We start from the raw sequence: 18375 nt of genomic DNA on the forward strand, positions 1-18375 counted from the left end.
ATTATAACAATCAAAACCAAACAATGCAGCAATTTTTTTTTATACAAAACCAAATTGAAGGGGCATTGTTATGCAAAATTTAATTCTTTAGCCAAAAAAGGGAAAAAAAAAAAAAGACTTTCTTAATCCCCTTATCAAAAATAAGCCTGGAAAGTTGCCTTGATTCTTTTGTGCATGTTTGAGAAATCCTTCAGTCTCCATGGCAACCATTCAGCTGTGAAAAACGCCTGTGTGGACCGAGCCACGCCTTCGATTCACAGCTCCGCCTCTCAGCTGCAGCTTCCAAGTTTCACAACTCCCCCACTCAGCTCCTTCAGACTAGCCAGCAGCAATTAGTAAACATTTGGTGGATCTGATCTCATTATAGGAGCCACGTCTCTTAATTTCACTCAGTGGAAAATTACATAAGGAGACGGTTTATAAATGTTTATTTTAAAAACGTATAACCAACAGTTTAATCACAAAATGTTTAACCAATCAGAGTGACTGCTGCACAATGGCTCATCTGACAGGGTCGTCACATAATCAGTGGCAATGATTTATTTTAGCATGACAGTATAGTAATAGCTTGCATAGCAGAAGATAAAAAAGAAATATAAAGAATATTTTATAAAATAAAAAAAAAATTGCTATGTTGACATTTTGCCCTTATTGTCCAATATTTTTATCTTTTATTCTGTTTATATTTTATATTCTATGTTTGTGAGTCTAATTCCTGTTATTTACTGTCTCTCCATAATTTCTCTATTATGGGACAATAAAGGATATTTCTGTTAATTTTTGATTTATTGTTGAAGTAAAAGTGTGAAAGTAAGGGGCATCGGCCCCAGTTTGCCCCCCATTTAGCAACACCCATGCTCAGAACTTTTATAAGAAATTTTCTGCTTCTTAAAAAAAGGCTCCTGTTTTGCTTTTTCAGTACATTTTATGACTTTTCCCAAAGGTTTTCTTGAAATAACTAATACTCTTTACTATTTTCTCAGTTAGTCATGATTTTCTTTACTTCCTCCACCCAGCTCCCTGCCCACCGTCGTCCTTCCATCCTCGTGTGGACTGCAGCAGCGGCGTTGTCTCCGTCACCTGGAACAGCAGCGTCTCTGGAGTCGTCTACACCGTCTCTGCGGTTGATGAGGAAGGTCGCGCTCATAACTGCAGTGGCACAAACAGCGGCTGTAACATTCACACCCTGCAGTGTGGGACCGAATACAACGTCTCCATCACGCCGTCCAGGGATGCGTGTGTGGGCCAGGACAGCGCCACCGCGCTGATATCCACAGGTCCAGAGAAACATGTTTTACTTTCTATTAAACTCTGACTTACCTAAAAAATAGGAAAAGCCAGTTTTAAGTTGCTAAAATCATCTTAATTAGTAAGACAAACCTTTTAAGTGTAATCTGCATTTCAACAGAATAAAATATTATCTAGTAAAAGCAGAAATTGTGAAAAAGAATCAGTCCAAGCATTGAACCCTGGGGAATGCCATGATTAATTTAAATGAATTCCTTCATTTTTTATTTATTTTCTTTTATTTTAAGATAAAGAGAAATAAATGCAGAGTGAAAAGAAACTGGTCCAATCACTGAACCCTGGGGAACCCCAGGAGTAACGTCTGTTTTCCTTTTTTTCTTTTCATGTTTGGATGGCACCTGTTGATAAAGATTCAGAAGTTTTATATTGAAAGAAATTGATTAGGAAAAGTGTTTCTTTGGTCTGATTTTGTTATCATTATTTTTTTCTCCAAAATTTCCACTTAACTTTATATCTTGGTCCAGCTGATGGGGTAATTTTTAAATATTAAATGATTGATAACGTGATCAATTACTCAGGACAGCACTTGAGTTTTTTTTACTCTTACTTGAGTAAAACTATGTTGAACTAGAGCTACTCTTAGTTTGACTAATTTTCTGATCCTGCTTCTCGTTTCTTTCAGTTCCCTGCGTGCCTCAGCTGTCGGATGTGGAGATCGACTGCCTGACAAACTCAGCCTGGGTGATGTTCGACGAGTCTGACGGCGCCGAAGGATACGTCATCGTCACAACAAACAGCCAGGGCGCCATCCAGACGTTTGAGTGCAACGCCACGTCGGACGGGATGTGCGCTCTGCCGACGCTAGCCTGCAGCCAGAACCTCACCTTCACCTTGAAGGCCCAGAACGAAGAGTGCATCAGCGCCGCCAGCAACGCCGTCACCACAGAAACAGGTCAACAGGAAAAGACAAAGAAACTTAATGTTACAGGATTAGAACTGAGACAGACAGCAAGTAACGTTGAACTTTGAATAGTTACGATATGTAGATAGCATTATGCAATAAGCAATTAATCAATGACACTGCAAAAACATAAAATCTCACCACGTATCTTTTTCCAGTTTCTAGTGCCAATATGTTGGTAGACTTGAAATAAGACAAAACTAAGGAGCTTGTTTTAGGTTAATAATTCCTTATTATTCATAACAAATATCCTAATTCCACTGGCAGTTTATTGAACAAGTCATTTTTCTCATAAGTGAAATAATCTGCCAGTGAAACTAAAATAATCTGAATCAGTATTAACCAATTATTGACTTAAAAGTTGCTGGAAAGTTACTTGTAACTTAATTTTGTCCTGTTTCAAGTAAACTGAGGTATTTCCACTAGAAACTAGACCAAATATAGATTTTGTGTTTGCAGTGCAGTTTTACTAAAAATTTGAACAAAATGTTTTTTTAATTAAAGATGTTATTTGCCATGTTATGGCCTACAACATCATGAACAGTGCTGATATTCACTAAGACTGAAGAATCTGGCTGTACAGCAAATACTGCATAAATGCATACAAATGGAAAATTTAGTGGAAGGAAAAAGTGAGAAACCTTGACCAGGTTTTGACTACATGTTGTACAATTTATTGACAAAACTTTCAGTATACTGACATGCAGTGCCTGCATGTTTTTTGTCCTGTGAAAGCTTTTGGTTAATTACGTGAGTGTAAAAGTTACATTTCTTCTCCTTCTGCAGCGCCGTGTCCTCCTCAGGGCATAACGGAAACCGTAAACTGTGATGATGGAACCCTGTCAATCAGCTGGTCAGCTGTTCCCGGGGCGGTAACGTACACGGCCACGCTTGAAGAGCTGAACGGCGGCACGCCGAGCTGCTGCACATCGTCTTCTGCCGGGTGCGACATCGGAGACCTGCCATGCGGGGAGATGTACATCCTGCATGTGACAGCCGAGGGCCGGACCTGCAACAGCTCTGAGAGTGACGGGATCGTCACAAGGACAGGTGTCCGTCCTGAAATGCACTGGAAGCATTTTGTGTTCTGCAAGGAAAGCTTCATTTCTGATTTCCCTGTTCTCAGTGGCGTGCGTCCCGGAGAACCTCAAAGCCAACCTGATCTGCAGCAGCAATGTGGCGTCCATGTCGTGGAGCTACAGCCGCGGCGGGCAGCTCTACACCGTGAGGGCGGTGGGCGCCGGCGGACACCTGTCCGAGTGCCGGTCGCCTGATAACCAGTGCGATCTGACGGACCTGCAGTGTGGAGAGCTTTACAACGCTACCGTGACCGGCGAGGACGTACGCTGCCGCAGCAAACCCAGCGACAGCGTGACGATCAAGACTGGTATGGCCTCAGAGTCTGAATCCACTCAACTGTGGTTTAAACATGAAGTAAAGAAGGAAGGATATAAAATTTTCTGATGTATTTGAAGTGTGTGTGTCGCTTATGATGCACCGTCATCCTGAATAATGCACACCTCGTGGGATCAGTGCTGTGGAAATCACCGTATTCTGCTGTGTCATGGCCGCCATGACACTTTTCTGTTTGATTCATAATTAAAACTGTCAGGGATTGAAACTGATTGAATCAGCAAAGGTATGAGCTCAATGTTTGCTTTCTGAATCCACTCAAACATGGATTTAAACATAAAGTACTGAATTAATTTGGCTTTATAGTAACTTTTATAAATAAATATTTAGCTGCCGTTTACAATAATACAATAATGACGTTGTTTTTTCCTTTTGATTGACCTGGTTTTAAGCCACTTATTATTTCTAAACACAATCCTTCGGTAAGCTTACAAATAGATCTGACGTCACGGCAAATAAACGGTCCCTTACATGGGTGGACCACTAGGTGGCGCCCACGGACCAACAGTGTGAGAAGGACTGGGGTAGCGCTGTGGTTCTATGCTCTAATAGTTCAATGTTTTATGTCTTTTGAGTGTCATCAGCCTTCCTAACCTCTGAATGTCATGTTTCTCCAACAGTACCATGCACTCCTGAGAATACGTCCACTGTGATGGACTGTGAGGCCAACTCTCTCATCGTCTCCTGGTCTGAGAGCGCAGGCGCCGACTCCTACATCGCCACGCTGCAGGACAGCTACGGCCGGAGCACAACCTGCCAGGGGACAACCGAGGGGTCGTGTGGTGTGAGCGGAGTCGGCTGCGGCCAGATCTACCACGTGTCTGTGGTCTCCTCTGACGGATACTGCAACAGCCCGCCCACAGACGTGCTGGACACTCCCTCAGGTAGGAGAGGAGCTACAAATAAAACACAAAGTATTAAATCTGATCCCCTACAGGGTTTTAAAGGTGACCCGTTATTCTTCCTTTAACGGGTTAGGATAGGTTTATAGGCGAAACAAAAACATGTTCACTGCTTTTTTTCTCTCTTAGTTAATGAGAGCTCCTTCCAGGGCTCTGTCACTTTAAGACTGCTTTCCCACTAGCCCTGCTTAGTCCGCTTTAACTGAACTCTAGTCCATTTGCCTGTGAGGTCCCGTTTGTTTGGTGAGGTGTGAATGCGAAACCAAACTCTGATTTGGACCAATAAAGATAACTCTGGTCCGCCTAGTGCAGGGCATTCTGGGTAAATACAATCAAAGCAATTGCTTGAGTCCAGCGCTAACAGGAGAAATGGCTCGTGGTTTTTACCAAAGACAAAACAGAAATCCTACAGCCGCTAAAATCTGATGCTTCTCCATTTTATTTACATTTTGTGAAGAAGGAAGTTGCATTCAGTGTCTTCTGAGGTTTCTGTGTCATTTCCTTCAGTAGTTCTTGGTGCAGCGCCCCCTCAGGCGAGGAGGGGAACAGGTTTTTCCATTGGGTTTGGTTCATTTGACACAATGCTGTGTGAAAGAGAACCACAGCAGCTGAAAATGTAACAAATGTTTCAGTTCTAGTCCCCAATAAACCTAGTCCGCTGGACTAACAGTTGTGAAAAAACCCTAAATCCAAATAAGGTGCTGCTGGCCACGCCCACCACCTCAGTGTTTACACTCAGGTGTAAAATTGGCTTCCAACAGAACCACAATTATACAACCGTACATCTTTGAAAACCAAAAGCAGATCCTCCCGCACAACCAACAAGAATGCAGAAAGCAGTTTCTGGATGGTAGCTTTTCCAGCAGCCGTTGTACAGAACTGGAATGAGCTCAATTTGGGTTGCTAGGTAACAGGCTGGGGTTGCTAGGTAACAGGCAAGCGCCTGATGATTTGTGCTGTTTCATTCCAGAGGTTTTTGAAACTGCTCATCTTCTAGACACCAAAACAATTTATTGCCAAAAACTGACTGGTTGGGTTTTTAGAAGCAGTAGAAACCCAAATGCAAGTACAAAAACATGAAAACTGTGAATGTTGCATAACAGGTTCTCATTAAAATTTTTCAATATTCACTTTTAAGACTCCTCTGAAAGTAGAATCTAAAACCACTGATTGAAATGTTGCCACCTGTCTTCCTCTCAGTGCCGTGTAAAACCAGAAACATCAGGGCGGCGATGGACTGCTACACGAAAACAGCCCAGGTGTCCTGGTACCCCAGCGACGGCGCTCTGTCCTACCTGGTCGTCGCCTCCACTGCGTCGGGCCACAGCGTCACCTGCGAGACCAACACCACCTCCTGTGAGCTGGAGGGGCTGCAGTGTGGTCAGAGCTACTCTGTGTGGGTGAAATCAGTGGGAGAAAGCTGCAGCAGCAGCGCCAACATGACCGGAGAGCTGCTGACGGGTGAGAAACACAGTCTGAAATAAAATTCAACTCTCCCTTCTCACAATCGCAGTTGTTTTACATTTTATTTGTGCAGAATAACGATTTGAATAAATGCTCTGAATTTTAAATATAGATTTTTCTAAATTATTTAGTGTGAGATTATTCTACAGCTGCAAATTTAATGCTTTTATCCTTAACTTTAAAATAAACACAGAGAAAACTGTATTTCATTCTCCTTTACTCTGCAGTCTAGTTTTTACTCTAATCCTAAAAAATCAACCCATAAATTTAGAAATTAAGTAACAAATGTTGAAATGCTGGAGATTTCCTTTAGAGCTTACCTTACAAAAAAACACATTTTGTAAGTAAGACTAAAGTGTTTAAAAAAAAAAGTCAGATTCACGTAATTTGTTTTTTCACCATAAAAGAAAAGTTTTAATTGTAATTAATTTTTTTATCTTCATTCTGTGTTGCAGAACCGTGCATTCCTGAACAGATCGCCGGTCTGTACAACCTGGCTATCGGTCAGGTTGAGTGGGACAAGGCGGCCGGTGCCGATAACTACACAGTTACCGCGGAAACGGACCAAGGCCTCACAGCCACCTGCACCACCAGAGACAACTTCTGCACATTGTACAACATGGAGTGTGGCCAGGTGTACAACATCAGCGTCACGTCGCACAGTGACGTGTGCAAAGACGTGTCCATCTCTACAGAACACGTCACCATTGTGACAGGTGAGGATTTCCTGTTATTACCTTAAATGATGCACCTTTGAACTTCTGTGATCCCAGATTGTGATTAGGAATGTAAAGTTTAGCTGGGCCACTTTTAGCTTCCTTTAATTATGACACTAGCTGCAAAAAAAATAAATAAAAATAAAGACCAGATATGTGTGATCTGGTTTCTGGTTAGTTCCCTTAAAATGAGGCAAAACTAATTTGCAAGCTACTTTTCAGGAAAATATAGGAGCTAGTTTTCAGTTAATGAAATTCATTAAAACGTACAAGTTCCAGTGCCTGATTATTTCACTTATGACACATTTTCCTCATTTTATAAGAGAAATAATCTGCCAGTGGACTTTCTACTTTTTAATCAATATTGATCAAAAAAATAAACCCCTACTACAATCAAAAAGTGATCAACTTGTATTATATGTAGTTCATACATGTGGCAGCCATATTGGATTTGAAGGTGAGGGCCAACTGACTTCCATTTTAGAATTAAAATTTTAGTGAAAATTTTTTATTTATTTATTTTTTTCAAATGGGAACTTAGACAAAAACTTTTCAGCAAAATATAGCAGCAAGAAAATAATTATTTAATATTGATAAAAGTCCTAGTCAGCAAGTCATTTTCCCTGTGAAATAATCTTCTAGTGGAACTTTTTCATCATTAAGTAATTATTAACATAAAAAAAGCTTTTATCTTGCTGAAAAGTTACTTGTACATTAGTTTTGTCTTATTTAAAGTGTAATAAGATATTTTCACTAGAAACTAAACAAAATACTTGGTAAGGTTTTGTTTTGCAGTGCAGATAGGTAAACATGATCTGCTTCATTCAGGCGTTTCTGTCTGTTTGCAGAGCCGTGTCCGCCTAAAAACTTGGAGACCAACGTGAACTGCCAGGAGGAGCTGGGGACTGTGTCATGGGAGAGCAGCTGGGGCTCTGTGGGCTACGAGGTTCAGCTCGCAGGGCGTGATGGCCATTCGCTGACCTGCGTCACAAACACCACGTTCTGCAACGTCAGAGACCTGCACTGTGGCGTGGTCTACTACACCAACGTCATTGCCATTGGGGAGAACCGCAACAGCAGCAAGTCCACCACTGTGCTCCTGACTGCAGGTATTACATACTGGCAGAACTGTAATAAAGTACTAATGGGGCTGTCATAATGCATGGTGTAACAGGAGCCGATACAATCCTGCTTTTATTAGTGTGGCACGATGTATCAACGATCAACAGTTTCTATTTTTTTAAAGGTGACTTATTATGCTTCCTTGAACAGGTTAGGATGGGTTTATGGTCGACACAAAACGTGCTCATTATAGTTTTTATTTTTGCACAAAATCATTCTAAGTTCTGTCTATTTTGAGCTCAGAATGAGCTGTTTTAGGGCCTCTTTGAAAAGCAGAAGTGGAGCCTCCTGCACAACCATCAAGAATGCAGCAAGTGGTTTCTAAATGAACCAACAAAACACTTTTTCCAACAGCCATTGTACAGCGCATACACCAGTAAAACCAACTGACCAAGTGTGCTGGAGCTGCTTGGGTTGCTAGGTTATGGCACAGTGACCCAATCGGGATGTTTTTGAAACGAATCATTTCCAAAAACCATAAAACATTTTTAAAAAGCAGCAATAAGCACTTGGGCTATTTTTAAAAGTGCTTATTTACATTTTTGAGACCCAAATGAGAGCATAAAATGTGCAAAAAGTGGATTTTGCATAATAGGTCCCTTTTAATGTTGATAAACCAACTAAAAATCAAATTAGTCTAAACAAATTTAAAGTCAAATTAGTTGGTCTGAAGAATTCTTGACATCATCAAACTTTAAAGATTTATTAAAATTTAAAGAGCCAATATGAGAAGTTTAGTGTTTCCAAAAAAGCACCACCTTTCTAAAATATATCCCGTGACTTTTTGCATCTCTGTCTCCTCCTGTCTGCAGCTCCCTGTACAGCCGGCGACGTGGCGGCTAGCTATGACTGCTACAACAACTCAGCAGAAGTCTCCTGGAGCTACAGCGTGGGCGCCAGCTCCTACCGGGTGACTGCTGTGTCGCCAGCCGGGCACCGGACCTCCTGTGAGACGGACGAGCTGCAGTGTGAGCTGTTGGAGCTGGAGTGCAGCCAGACGTACAGCGTCACCTTCACAACCATCAGCGACCAATGCCAGATTGAGACGTACACCAACGTTTCCTTCAGCACACGTAAGTCAATCGATCCCGTTACAAGTTAAAAGTATAGGTCTTAACAGTGAGCCATGTGGAACTCCACATTTAATATCTTTTAGCTCTGACATTTTGTCATTAAACTGTTGTCCACATTTCGACTGATTTGGCCTCCAGGCCCCTGTAAGCCACAGCGTGTCGGCGTGGACCTCCGGTGCGGGACGAGTACGGCCGACATGTTCTGGGACGAAGACGACTATGTGGAGGTGTTCATGGCCACTGCCACCAACAGCGTGGGAATGACCCTGCAGTGCAACTCCACCAACTCCACCTGCCAGTTCCCGGATCTGGACTGTGGAGAGAAATACGTGTTTTCTGTCACTGCGTACAGCAGCATGTGCTACAGCGAAGAGGGCAACTCTGTGGAGATCCAGACAGGTAGGAGAGTTAACCGACTGAGACGGTTTGTTTTAATGTTAATCAATCATCTAAATGTTGTTAAATTATTTCTGCTTTAATATTTCTACATATTGTTATATAGAAATAACAATATGGTTGAAAAAAATTATCATAAGTGTTTCATATCAGTCTTTATCAATAATTATTGATTAGATTTCAGTTTTAAATATCTGAAATACTCCCAGACTGGTGGCGTGATCTTTCCTAGTTTATCCACATTTTTCACTCCATGCTGTTGTTGTTATTTTTAAGCAGTTATGAGAAGCAGCGGCGAAACCCTAAAGTGTTCCTGTGCAAGTTACTCAACAGGTTGTTGCTAGGTAACCACAGAGTGAGTGAGTTGCTAGGTAACCACAGAGTGAGCGAGTTGCTAGGTAACCAAAGAGTGAGCGAGTTGCTAGGTAACCACAGAGTGAGTGAGCGAGTTGCTAGGTAACCACAGAGTGAGCGAGTTGCTAGGTAACCACAGAGTGAGTGAGTTGATTCCACCAACTTTGCTTGGCTAGCTGTAAGAGGTTGAGCAGCTGAAGCGTTTCCTTTGCCTACATCTCCCAGAATGCTGTGCGGTTCTGGATCAGAGTTTGGTGAATAGATTATTCGTTGTTATTGATATATTACCCAGCTCTATTCTCACCTTGTGATGCCATCCATTTTGTGAAGTGCACCAGTCCCTCCTGCTGCAAAACACAATGCAGAGTTTCACTATATCCAAAATATCAATATTATCGATAACCACTTCGATCTCAGTATTGGATTGATTTTTTATTTGGTTTTTTTTGTTTTGTTTTTTCACTTTTTTAAAATTAAAAAACAATCCATTTGATTTGAGATTTGTTTTCCTTTTGAAACTTATAAATTTCTGACTTTTTTCTATAAAATTTTGGAGATTAATCTCAGAATTTTTGAGATTCTTTTCTCTGAATTTTTTTCTTTTCCTTTCTACAATAACTCTAACGTGCCGTTGTACAACAAAACAGAAAAAAACATGAAATATGTTGTTTTTATTCATAACTGTTAAAGTCAGCTAGATGTTCTTCTACAGGTTAACCAGGACCTTGGTCAAACTTTGACATATAAAGAAGGTATTTTTTAGATTGCTATGAGGTAATTTTTCTCTTCTTTCTCCAGATCCTTGCCAGCCAGCTGGCCTGGTGGTCAGCGGATCGTGCCATGATGAGATGGTTACGGTGAGCTGGGACGAGGCTCCGGGCGCTGCAGTGTACGTAGTCACAGCCGCTGGACATCTGGGCTACGTTTCTACTTTCCAAGCCAATGAAACGTGGATAGAAACCGATCTGCCCTGCGGACAGATGTTCACTTTCACCGTAACGGCACAAGATGATCGATGCGAGAGCGCCGTGAGCCAGCCTGAAAAATACAAAACAGGTAACATGACAGCTTCATAACATATGGAGCTGAAAATACACTGCAGAAACACAAAAGCTAATATTTTTGGTCTAGTTTATAGTGCAAATATCTTAGGACACTTGAAATAAGACAAAATTAATTTGCAAGAAATGGGAGCTTGTTTTAAGTCAATAATTCCTAATATTGATCAAAAAATACTTGTTCCACTGACAGATGATTTCTCTTAAAACATTTTTCTCATGTCGTATGTAAAATAATCTGCCAGTGAAACTCCAACTTTTTAATGAATTATTGACTTAAAACAAGCCAGTTTTTTGTACTGTACAACAAGTTGTAGAGTTTTGTCTTATTTACTGCCCTGAATGCCGCTTAGACTTCTCTGAGTTTGCATACTTCTTTTAACAATTAATCAGTTATCAAATTAGTTGACTGTTATTTCAGTAATCAATTAATCTTGATTAATCCAGTTAGTCGTTTGAGTCTACAAGAATGAATGAGAATATATTGTCGTCGATGGCCATCAAAAAGCAAAGAAATTACCAACAACCCAGAGTCTCATATTTCTCCTTTTGGGTAAAACATTTTTACAGACGGACGTGTCTGTCTCTATTGTTTTGGCATCATTAACGCTTTGAATATGTTGTTCTTTCAGCAAAATCCCTTTTCTCAGTCTGTTTACTCCATTTAACGATTACTAAATTAGTTGACAGTTGTTTCAATAATTGATTAATCATGATTCTTTTGATTAATTGATTATTAAATTAGTTGAAACTTACTTCAGTAATCGATTAATCACATTTTTTTGATTAATCGCCTCCGCCCTAGTGTCATATACGGAGCAGTGATGTGAACGTTTGCATCTCTCCGTCAGGCCCCTGCACCCCTGAGGCCCTGCAGACCTACACGCGCTGCGAGGACAGCCTCGGCTCCGTCAGCTGGACCATGTTTGCAGACGCAGAGTCGTACCTGGCTGTGGCGGTGGGGCAGGACGGCCACATCCACCAGTGCGCCTCAAACACCACCAACTGCACGTGGGACGACCTGCACTGCAGCGAAATTTACACCGTCAACGTCGTTGCACTCGACTACCGCTGCACCAGCATGCAGAGCAACAGCACGATTATTCGGATGGGTAAATACGATTTTAAACTGTGCAACTTAGAAACGTGGGACTTTCATAGAGTAAAATTTATTGTTTTTTTGTGCCAGTTCATTTATAAATGTCAGACTTCCTCCTTCTTCTTTCAGCTCCTTGCATACCTCAAGATTTGAAATCATCCATTAACTGCTCTACAAAGGTGACTGATGGTTTAATTGGCTGTAAATCAGACAATCGGGCATTTGGGCCTCCTAAGAAAATAAAGTATGAGAATAAAGTCAAAGTATTCGGGATTATAACTTGACTTTAATCTTGTAATTTGATGACTTTATTTTCATAATTCTTTTCTTAGTTTGGCCATAATATTCCCTCTCATCAGGTGAAACAGAGTCTCAGGCTGACTAAAACTTGTTTTCACCTCCTCCCAGGTTGGATCGCTGACCTGGAATGCGAGTGAAACTGCTGAGTTTTACATCGTGACGGCAGAAACCAACAGCGGCCACAAAGTGCAGCTGAGCACCAACGACACCTGGACGTTCATTTCTGAGTTCCTGTGCGGTCAGGAGTACTTCCTGTCTGTTCAGGCGGCAGACGCTTTCTGCACCAGTCGCCCCAGCCAGCCTTCAAAACTCTTTTCAGGTACATTTTTATGAAAATGTTTTATTTTTTGAAGAAACTGAATTTCAAAATCCACCAAAGATGAAACAAAAGAACATAATCGGATTTATGTTCGAATCATTGGACTTTAAAACGATTCCAGTGTTAACTCACCAGTTGCACCAGGAATTTGTCTCCATCCCTGGAATACAAGAAGCTTTGGGTTAGAATTTGTTGGAAGTTGCTTATAGACCTTAAACAATAATTTTAATAATAGATTAATCTATCAATTATTCTGATGATACAAATGTTTCTTTTGACTAGGTTTTTTTATACAACATTAGAAATACATTAACATATTCAAATAAATAACTGAACTCCTCAGGAAATGGACTAAACAAAGAATAGATTTTATTGCCCAAAATGGACCAACATGGTTCTTTAGCAGATTTGAACCGAGTGGAGCTGAAACAGTACCACTGGAGAAGTTTTGGGTAGAATATATTTACAGATAAAGGTGTTTTTATCTTAAATTCAAAATAAATATTGCATTTATTATATATTTTGTACAGTTTTGATTTAAATTACTTCTCTGAACAGATACATTTCTCATCAAAATGACCTTTTTCAGAGTCAGTATACTCCAGTTAATGATTCATTTATTACTAAATTTGATTATGATTTTTAAAGCAATCAGTTAATCATGATTAATCGTTTAAGCCTTTGATTCTTAGCTTATTAATAAAGTGTGTTCCCATAAATTATAAAATACTAAAAGTTGGTTTGTTTCAAAATGGGTCCCAGAAAGTTATCATTTGATGATTTGGAGAAAAAATGGACTTTGGGTTTTCTATTTGGTTTAGTGAGGGAATGTGCTGCAGTAGAGTAGATGTGCTGTATTGACCTTTTCCTCTTATTTGCTACATCTGACACCAATCTTAACCCTCTGCTCTCCATGTTGTGCTCCCGGCCGCAGAGCCCTGCCCGCCCACCGAAGTGCACAGCGTCTTGAACTGCCTGTCGAACATCGCTCTGCTGTCGTGGACCGGCTCGGCGGGGGCGGAGTTCTACACCGCCACGGTGATGCCAGAGGACGGCCAGCCGATGAGCTGTGCGTCTGAAAACGAGCAGTGCGCCATTCCCAACATCCTGTGTGGGAAGCACAACCTGGTGACGGTTGTCGGTTCCAACGGGATCTGTGATTCTGACCCCAGCATGTCTGACATACTGCAGTCGGGTGAGTTGGTAGACATTTAAATTTTATTCTTTCCTTATTACAAGAATTGCTGAAAAGAAGCTTATTTCTCTCATGTTTTTTCACTTGCACACAATATTAAAGGTGATATAAGATATTATGCTTCCTTAAACAGGTTAGGAATGTCTATGATCCATACAAAACATGTTCAATACATTTTTCCCACAAAATAATTCTTATTTAATGAGAGTCGAGTCTGGTCAGTTCTTGGGTTGCTAGGTGACGGGCCGAGTTCCGCCGGGGTTGCTAGGTAACGGTCTGGGGTTGCTAACTTGTAATTTTTCATTTGGAATGTTTTTGAAACATCTCGTTTTCCAGACACCAGAAAACATGAAGTTATTACGAACTTACAAGTTTGGCTGTTTTTAGAAGTGGTGGGGACCAAAATGGAAGTACAAAAACAGGCAAAGTGTGAATTTCGCTTCATACGTCCCCACACTATAACCTTAAAGTAAATTCAATGAAAAATTAACCCTGTCCATGTAAAATTTAAACAAGATGTTTCCTGTTAAATGCTTCCTGTTTCTGCTGCTGACCGTGCTATCTCCGTCCCCAGTCCCCTGTGTTCCCACTGACGTGCGAGTGACGGTCAACTGCTCCACGAACCAGGCGGTGGCGTCCTGGAGTGCCAGTGACGGCGCTCTGTTTTACAAAGTGATCGCAGTGAGCACACAGGGAGCCGAGTCCAGCTGCGCAACAGAGGAAACAAGGTGTGCACTGACCAACCTGACCTGCGGACACCAGTACAACGTCCAGGTGGTGGCGCAGGACAACATCTGTTCCAGCTTACCAAGCCCAGCTGTCGCGTTTGAGTCAGGTAAACATTCAGGATTTATATGAATCACCAAAATATAAAGCTGAGTGGAGTGCTGTTTGTGAAGTTACACAGTCAAAAATTAAACGAGAATCATTGTCATAAAACATTGGAGTTCATTTTTACTCATCCACTCATTTATTTATAAATATAAGTTTCAAGCATAATATTTAATTTGCAAGCTAAATATTTAGCTCCACAGTATTTAGTTATCAAGCTAAATATGTAGCTCCAAACAAAATATTTAGCTAATATGCTAAATAGGAAGTTTGGAGCTACATATTTACTTAGCAATATAAATATTTCATTTACAAATTAAATATTTAGCTACAATATTAAGCTATGAGCTAACTAAACATTTAGTTTATGAATGTTTAGTTACCTCCATGTTTATTTAGCTTGCTATTTAGTTAGCAAGCTAAATATGTGACTCCAAACTACGTTTGTAGTTAACTTGGTAAACAGAAATCCAAAGTCCCCAGTAGCAAGATAAATATTTAATTTACAAATTTAAAATGTAGCTGGCTCATTGCAGAACATTTAGCTAATGTGCAGATTTACCCACCTGTAAGTGAATGTGAACTTTCAAAATAAAAGTTGGGTTTAGCGAATCTCTATATAAACTTCTGCTGCCAACTAAATATTTAGCTCCAGCTGTTTAATTAGCAAGCGAAATACGTAGCTCCGAACTACATGTTTAGTTTGGACCTAAATATTTAGCTAGCAAGCTAAATAATTAATTTACAAACTAAATTTTTAATTCCAAACCGAATTTTAAGCTATGTACCATTTGCAATATTTATCTGGCAACCTCAGAACCAAATGTAAAGCTATGAGTCAGCTTACCTAAATTATCGCTGCTAATTTTTGACTGTGTAACTTTACAAATGGCGGCCCATTGTGCCTAAATAACACATGAAATGTATTTATGTTTAATTACGTCACTTAGTTCCCTGCACGCCCAACATTGGCTCTGTGATTCTGGACTGCTACACCAACTCTGCGCTCCTGGACTGGATGTATTCTGAGGGCGCGTTGAACTACACATCCACCGCCCGGTCCTCTGGCGGTCATGTTTCCAGCTGCACCACCAGCCTCACCAACTGTGAGCTGGAGAGCCTGCAGTGCGGCCAGACCTACGAGGTGGCAACTGTTGCGTCAAACGATCAGTGCAGCAGCCCACCCAGCGCCACGCTGCAACTGGAGTCAGGTAACCGCTCAAAAAGAAGATTAAAACCTTCAATTCAAAGTAAAACTGTTGCTTTATAGCTTGATTTGCTCAAATAGATTTAAATTTTGTTGAATTACTTAAACTCAAAAGCTGCCAAAAACAATTTCAGGGATTTGTTCCTCCATAGTTTCCATATAAAAATCCTTACTTTACTCAACTTAAATATTTAAAACTATAGCTGTGCACAAATTAGAATTATGTAAATAAATTTACTGAATAAAAACACGGCATTTAAAAAAAAAAAAGAAGTTTCTCAATAAAAATCTTTTTGTGCTGGGATGAGTAGGTTTTTTGTTTTTTTTTGGACTATCAAAATTGATTTAGTTTGTAAAACTGCGATGGAAATACAAAAGTCACATGACCAGCAACCAGATGTTACTACTGGCAGAAATGACAAAGACGACGACAGGAAGTAGTTGGAGGAGGATGACGCAGCAGCATGTTTTTAATGACTTATCTCGTTAATAAACTTATGATAAATGAGACCAGTTACACAAAAAGTGCTATTTGTATCACAAAGCTGCCCTAGGGGTTTGCATTTATTGTATCATTTATCATGAATTTTGATCTACTGTTGTCTCAATAAATTTAAATTTATAATAAAGACAAATAAAACTCATAGAAGCTTTATTTTTGTTATTTTCACCAGTTTGTTCCACCAGGGCTTCAATATCACTAAATTCAAAGTATGATGAAATGCGGTTACTGCGTTCAAATTAGTGACATAAATCACAATTATTTGAATAAATGGCGTCTCAAAGAAGTCTGTCTGAAATGGGAATGTTTTTTGAGAATCGTATTTTTGTTGCTATAAATGATGAAAGCAGTAACTGTTTTTTTATCGTAGTTTCTGTCATCATTAAAGTACCACAAAATATCGAGATTAAATACTAACTCCATACTGTCCACCTCTAACGACACTTAATTATCCTTTTCAAATTTATTGATATTTATCCACATTAAATCACCTAACCTCCATTTTTATTTCCATGCTGTCCCTCATAAATCACAAGTTTAAGAGCAGGCAGGAAAAAAGCGCCTCTTCAGCGATAATCCTTGACTTTCACCTTTCCTCCCAGTGCCCTGCCCTCCTGAAGACGTTGTGACCAGTCTGGACTGCGATAGCAACGTAGCTCAGGTGGAGTGGCAGGCCAGCAGCGGCGCAGACTCCTACATCGTCCAAGCTTTCGGCGTGCAGGAGCACGAGACCAACTGCTCCACAGACTCCCCGTCCTGCATCCTGCCCGACCTCATGTGCGGCTTCACCTACAACGTCAGCGTCATCGCCGTTAACGCCGTGTGCAACGTGTCGCAGAGCGAAGTGCAGCAGCTCAAAGCAGGTAAGAAAAGGCTTTCGGTTTAAAGTTTTAAATTAAAAATGTTGATGCAATTAGGAATGCGAGTTATCAATAGGCCTGTCACAGCAATAAATTATCCCGGAAGTTATTGTGATAAACAATAATATTATTGTTTTGAGATAATTTTTATGTTACAGGCACAATATCTATAGGAAAGAATTTCAAACTAAAGTTTTTGTAAAATAGAAAAAGAAACAGTATATGAGTAGGGGAATGTTTTTCCCTCTTTCCTGTTCTGGTATTGCTCCGCCATCTTTGTTTCTGTATCAACTGCTTCTGCTTCAGAATGACCAGCAGCGCCTTGACCTGCCACAGTAACCAATTTTTGCTGGACGATAAATCGTCCCAGTAATTATTGGGATAAAAGATAATATTGTTGTTTTGAGACCATTTTCAAGTAACATAATGGCAAAAACGATGCTTATTGTGAGACATACATAGATTTCATAAAAATGATTGAAAAACAGACTGAATTTATAAAAATTTGATTAAAAAAATTTTTTATCTCCTTTTTATTCATTTCTCTTTTTTCGTTTTTTTTTTTTAAAACACTGATAAACCATTGACCATGAGTTGTAAGTCGGTGAATTGTTTGCTGATGTGCTGTGTAGTTCCCTGTGTGCCTGCGCTGGTGGAGGCCCGAGTCGTGTGCGAGTCCGGCGGCGTCATGGTTTCCTGGGAGCAGAGCCGAGGCGCCTCGTCGTACTCCACGGTGGCGCGTGGCGGCAGCGGCGGCGGCTTCGTCCCAACGTGCAACAGCTCCTCCACCTCGTGTCTGCTGGACGACGTCCTGTGTGGCCAGAACTACTCCATCACCGTCATCGCTTCGGACGACGTGTGCAGCAGCGCCGAGAGCTCAGCCGTGGAGATCGACACAGGTTCAGTCACGATTTGGGTTTAATTTAGCCTTTAACACAACGTTTCTCAAACCGAACACTCCCAGACCAGCTAGCCTGAAATAACACATCTGAATATTTACAACCTGTAATTAAAATATTATTCTCTTCACTTTCTAATTACTGTTTTCATTGTTCATCATCAGCTGTCTTTATTGTATTTACTTGCTGATTATATAATCTTTAATTAATTAAAAATAACAATAGCTGTTGACGTGTGAGCGACACATTATAAGCAAGCAAAGTCATAAAAAACAAAGAACAGTTCTCACCAAATGAGACTCGTTCACAGCAGTTGTTTTATTTCCACTGGTATCTTCAGTCTTTCTTTTGAGTGACCCGGTTTTAAGCCTCTTTTCTATTTTTATTTTTAAGCCCAGTTCTTTGCTAAGCTAGCTGTAGCATCGCGCTTTCAGTTGACTTTATGGTAAATAAAGG

General features: G+C 40.5%; 1 protein-coding gene across 1 annotated transcript in view; it reads left to right on the top strand.

Annotated features, from left to right (window-relative positions):
• Positions 1-18375, top strand: part of fndc7b (fibronectin type III domain containing 7b) — a 57530-nt gene that overhangs the window by 29569 nt on the left and 9586 nt on the right. Inside the window, exons 30-48 of the mRNA XM_007576904.2 lie at positions 1017-1277; positions 1931-2200; positions 2996-3259; positions 3336-3596; positions 4243-4506; positions 5725-5985; positions 6444-6704; positions 7553-7813; positions 8639-8899; positions 9038-9298; positions 10448-10705; positions 11559-11819; positions 11936-11985; positions 12215-12425; positions 13360-13620; positions 14195-14455; positions 15402-15662; positions 16763-17023; positions 17653-17919. Coding sequence (XP_007576966.1) covers positions 1017-1277; positions 1931-2200; positions 2996-3259; positions 3336-3596; positions 4243-4506; positions 5725-5985; positions 6444-6704; positions 7553-7813; positions 8639-8899; positions 9038-9298; positions 10448-10705; positions 11559-11819; positions 11936-11985; positions 12215-12425; positions 13360-13620; positions 14195-14455; positions 15402-15662; positions 16763-17023; positions 17653-17919 — 4716 coding nt within the window. The remainder of the gene's footprint in view (positions 1-1016; positions 1278-1930; positions 2201-2995; positions 3260-3335; positions 3597-4242; positions 4507-5724; positions 5986-6443; positions 6705-7552; positions 7814-8638; positions 8900-9037; positions 9299-10447; positions 10706-11558; positions 11820-11935; positions 11986-12214; positions 12426-13359; positions 13621-14194; positions 14456-15401; positions 15663-16762; positions 17024-17652; positions 17920-18375) is intronic.

This window comes from Poecilia formosa, unplaced genomic scaffold (genome assembly GCF_000485575.1).
Source record: "Poecilia formosa unplaced genomic scaffold, Poecilia_formosa-5.1.2 Scaffold419, whole genome shotgun sequence".
NCBI classification, from domain to species: Eukaryota; Metazoa; Chordata; class Actinopteri; order Cyprinodontiformes; family Poeciliidae; genus Poecilia; species Poecilia formosa.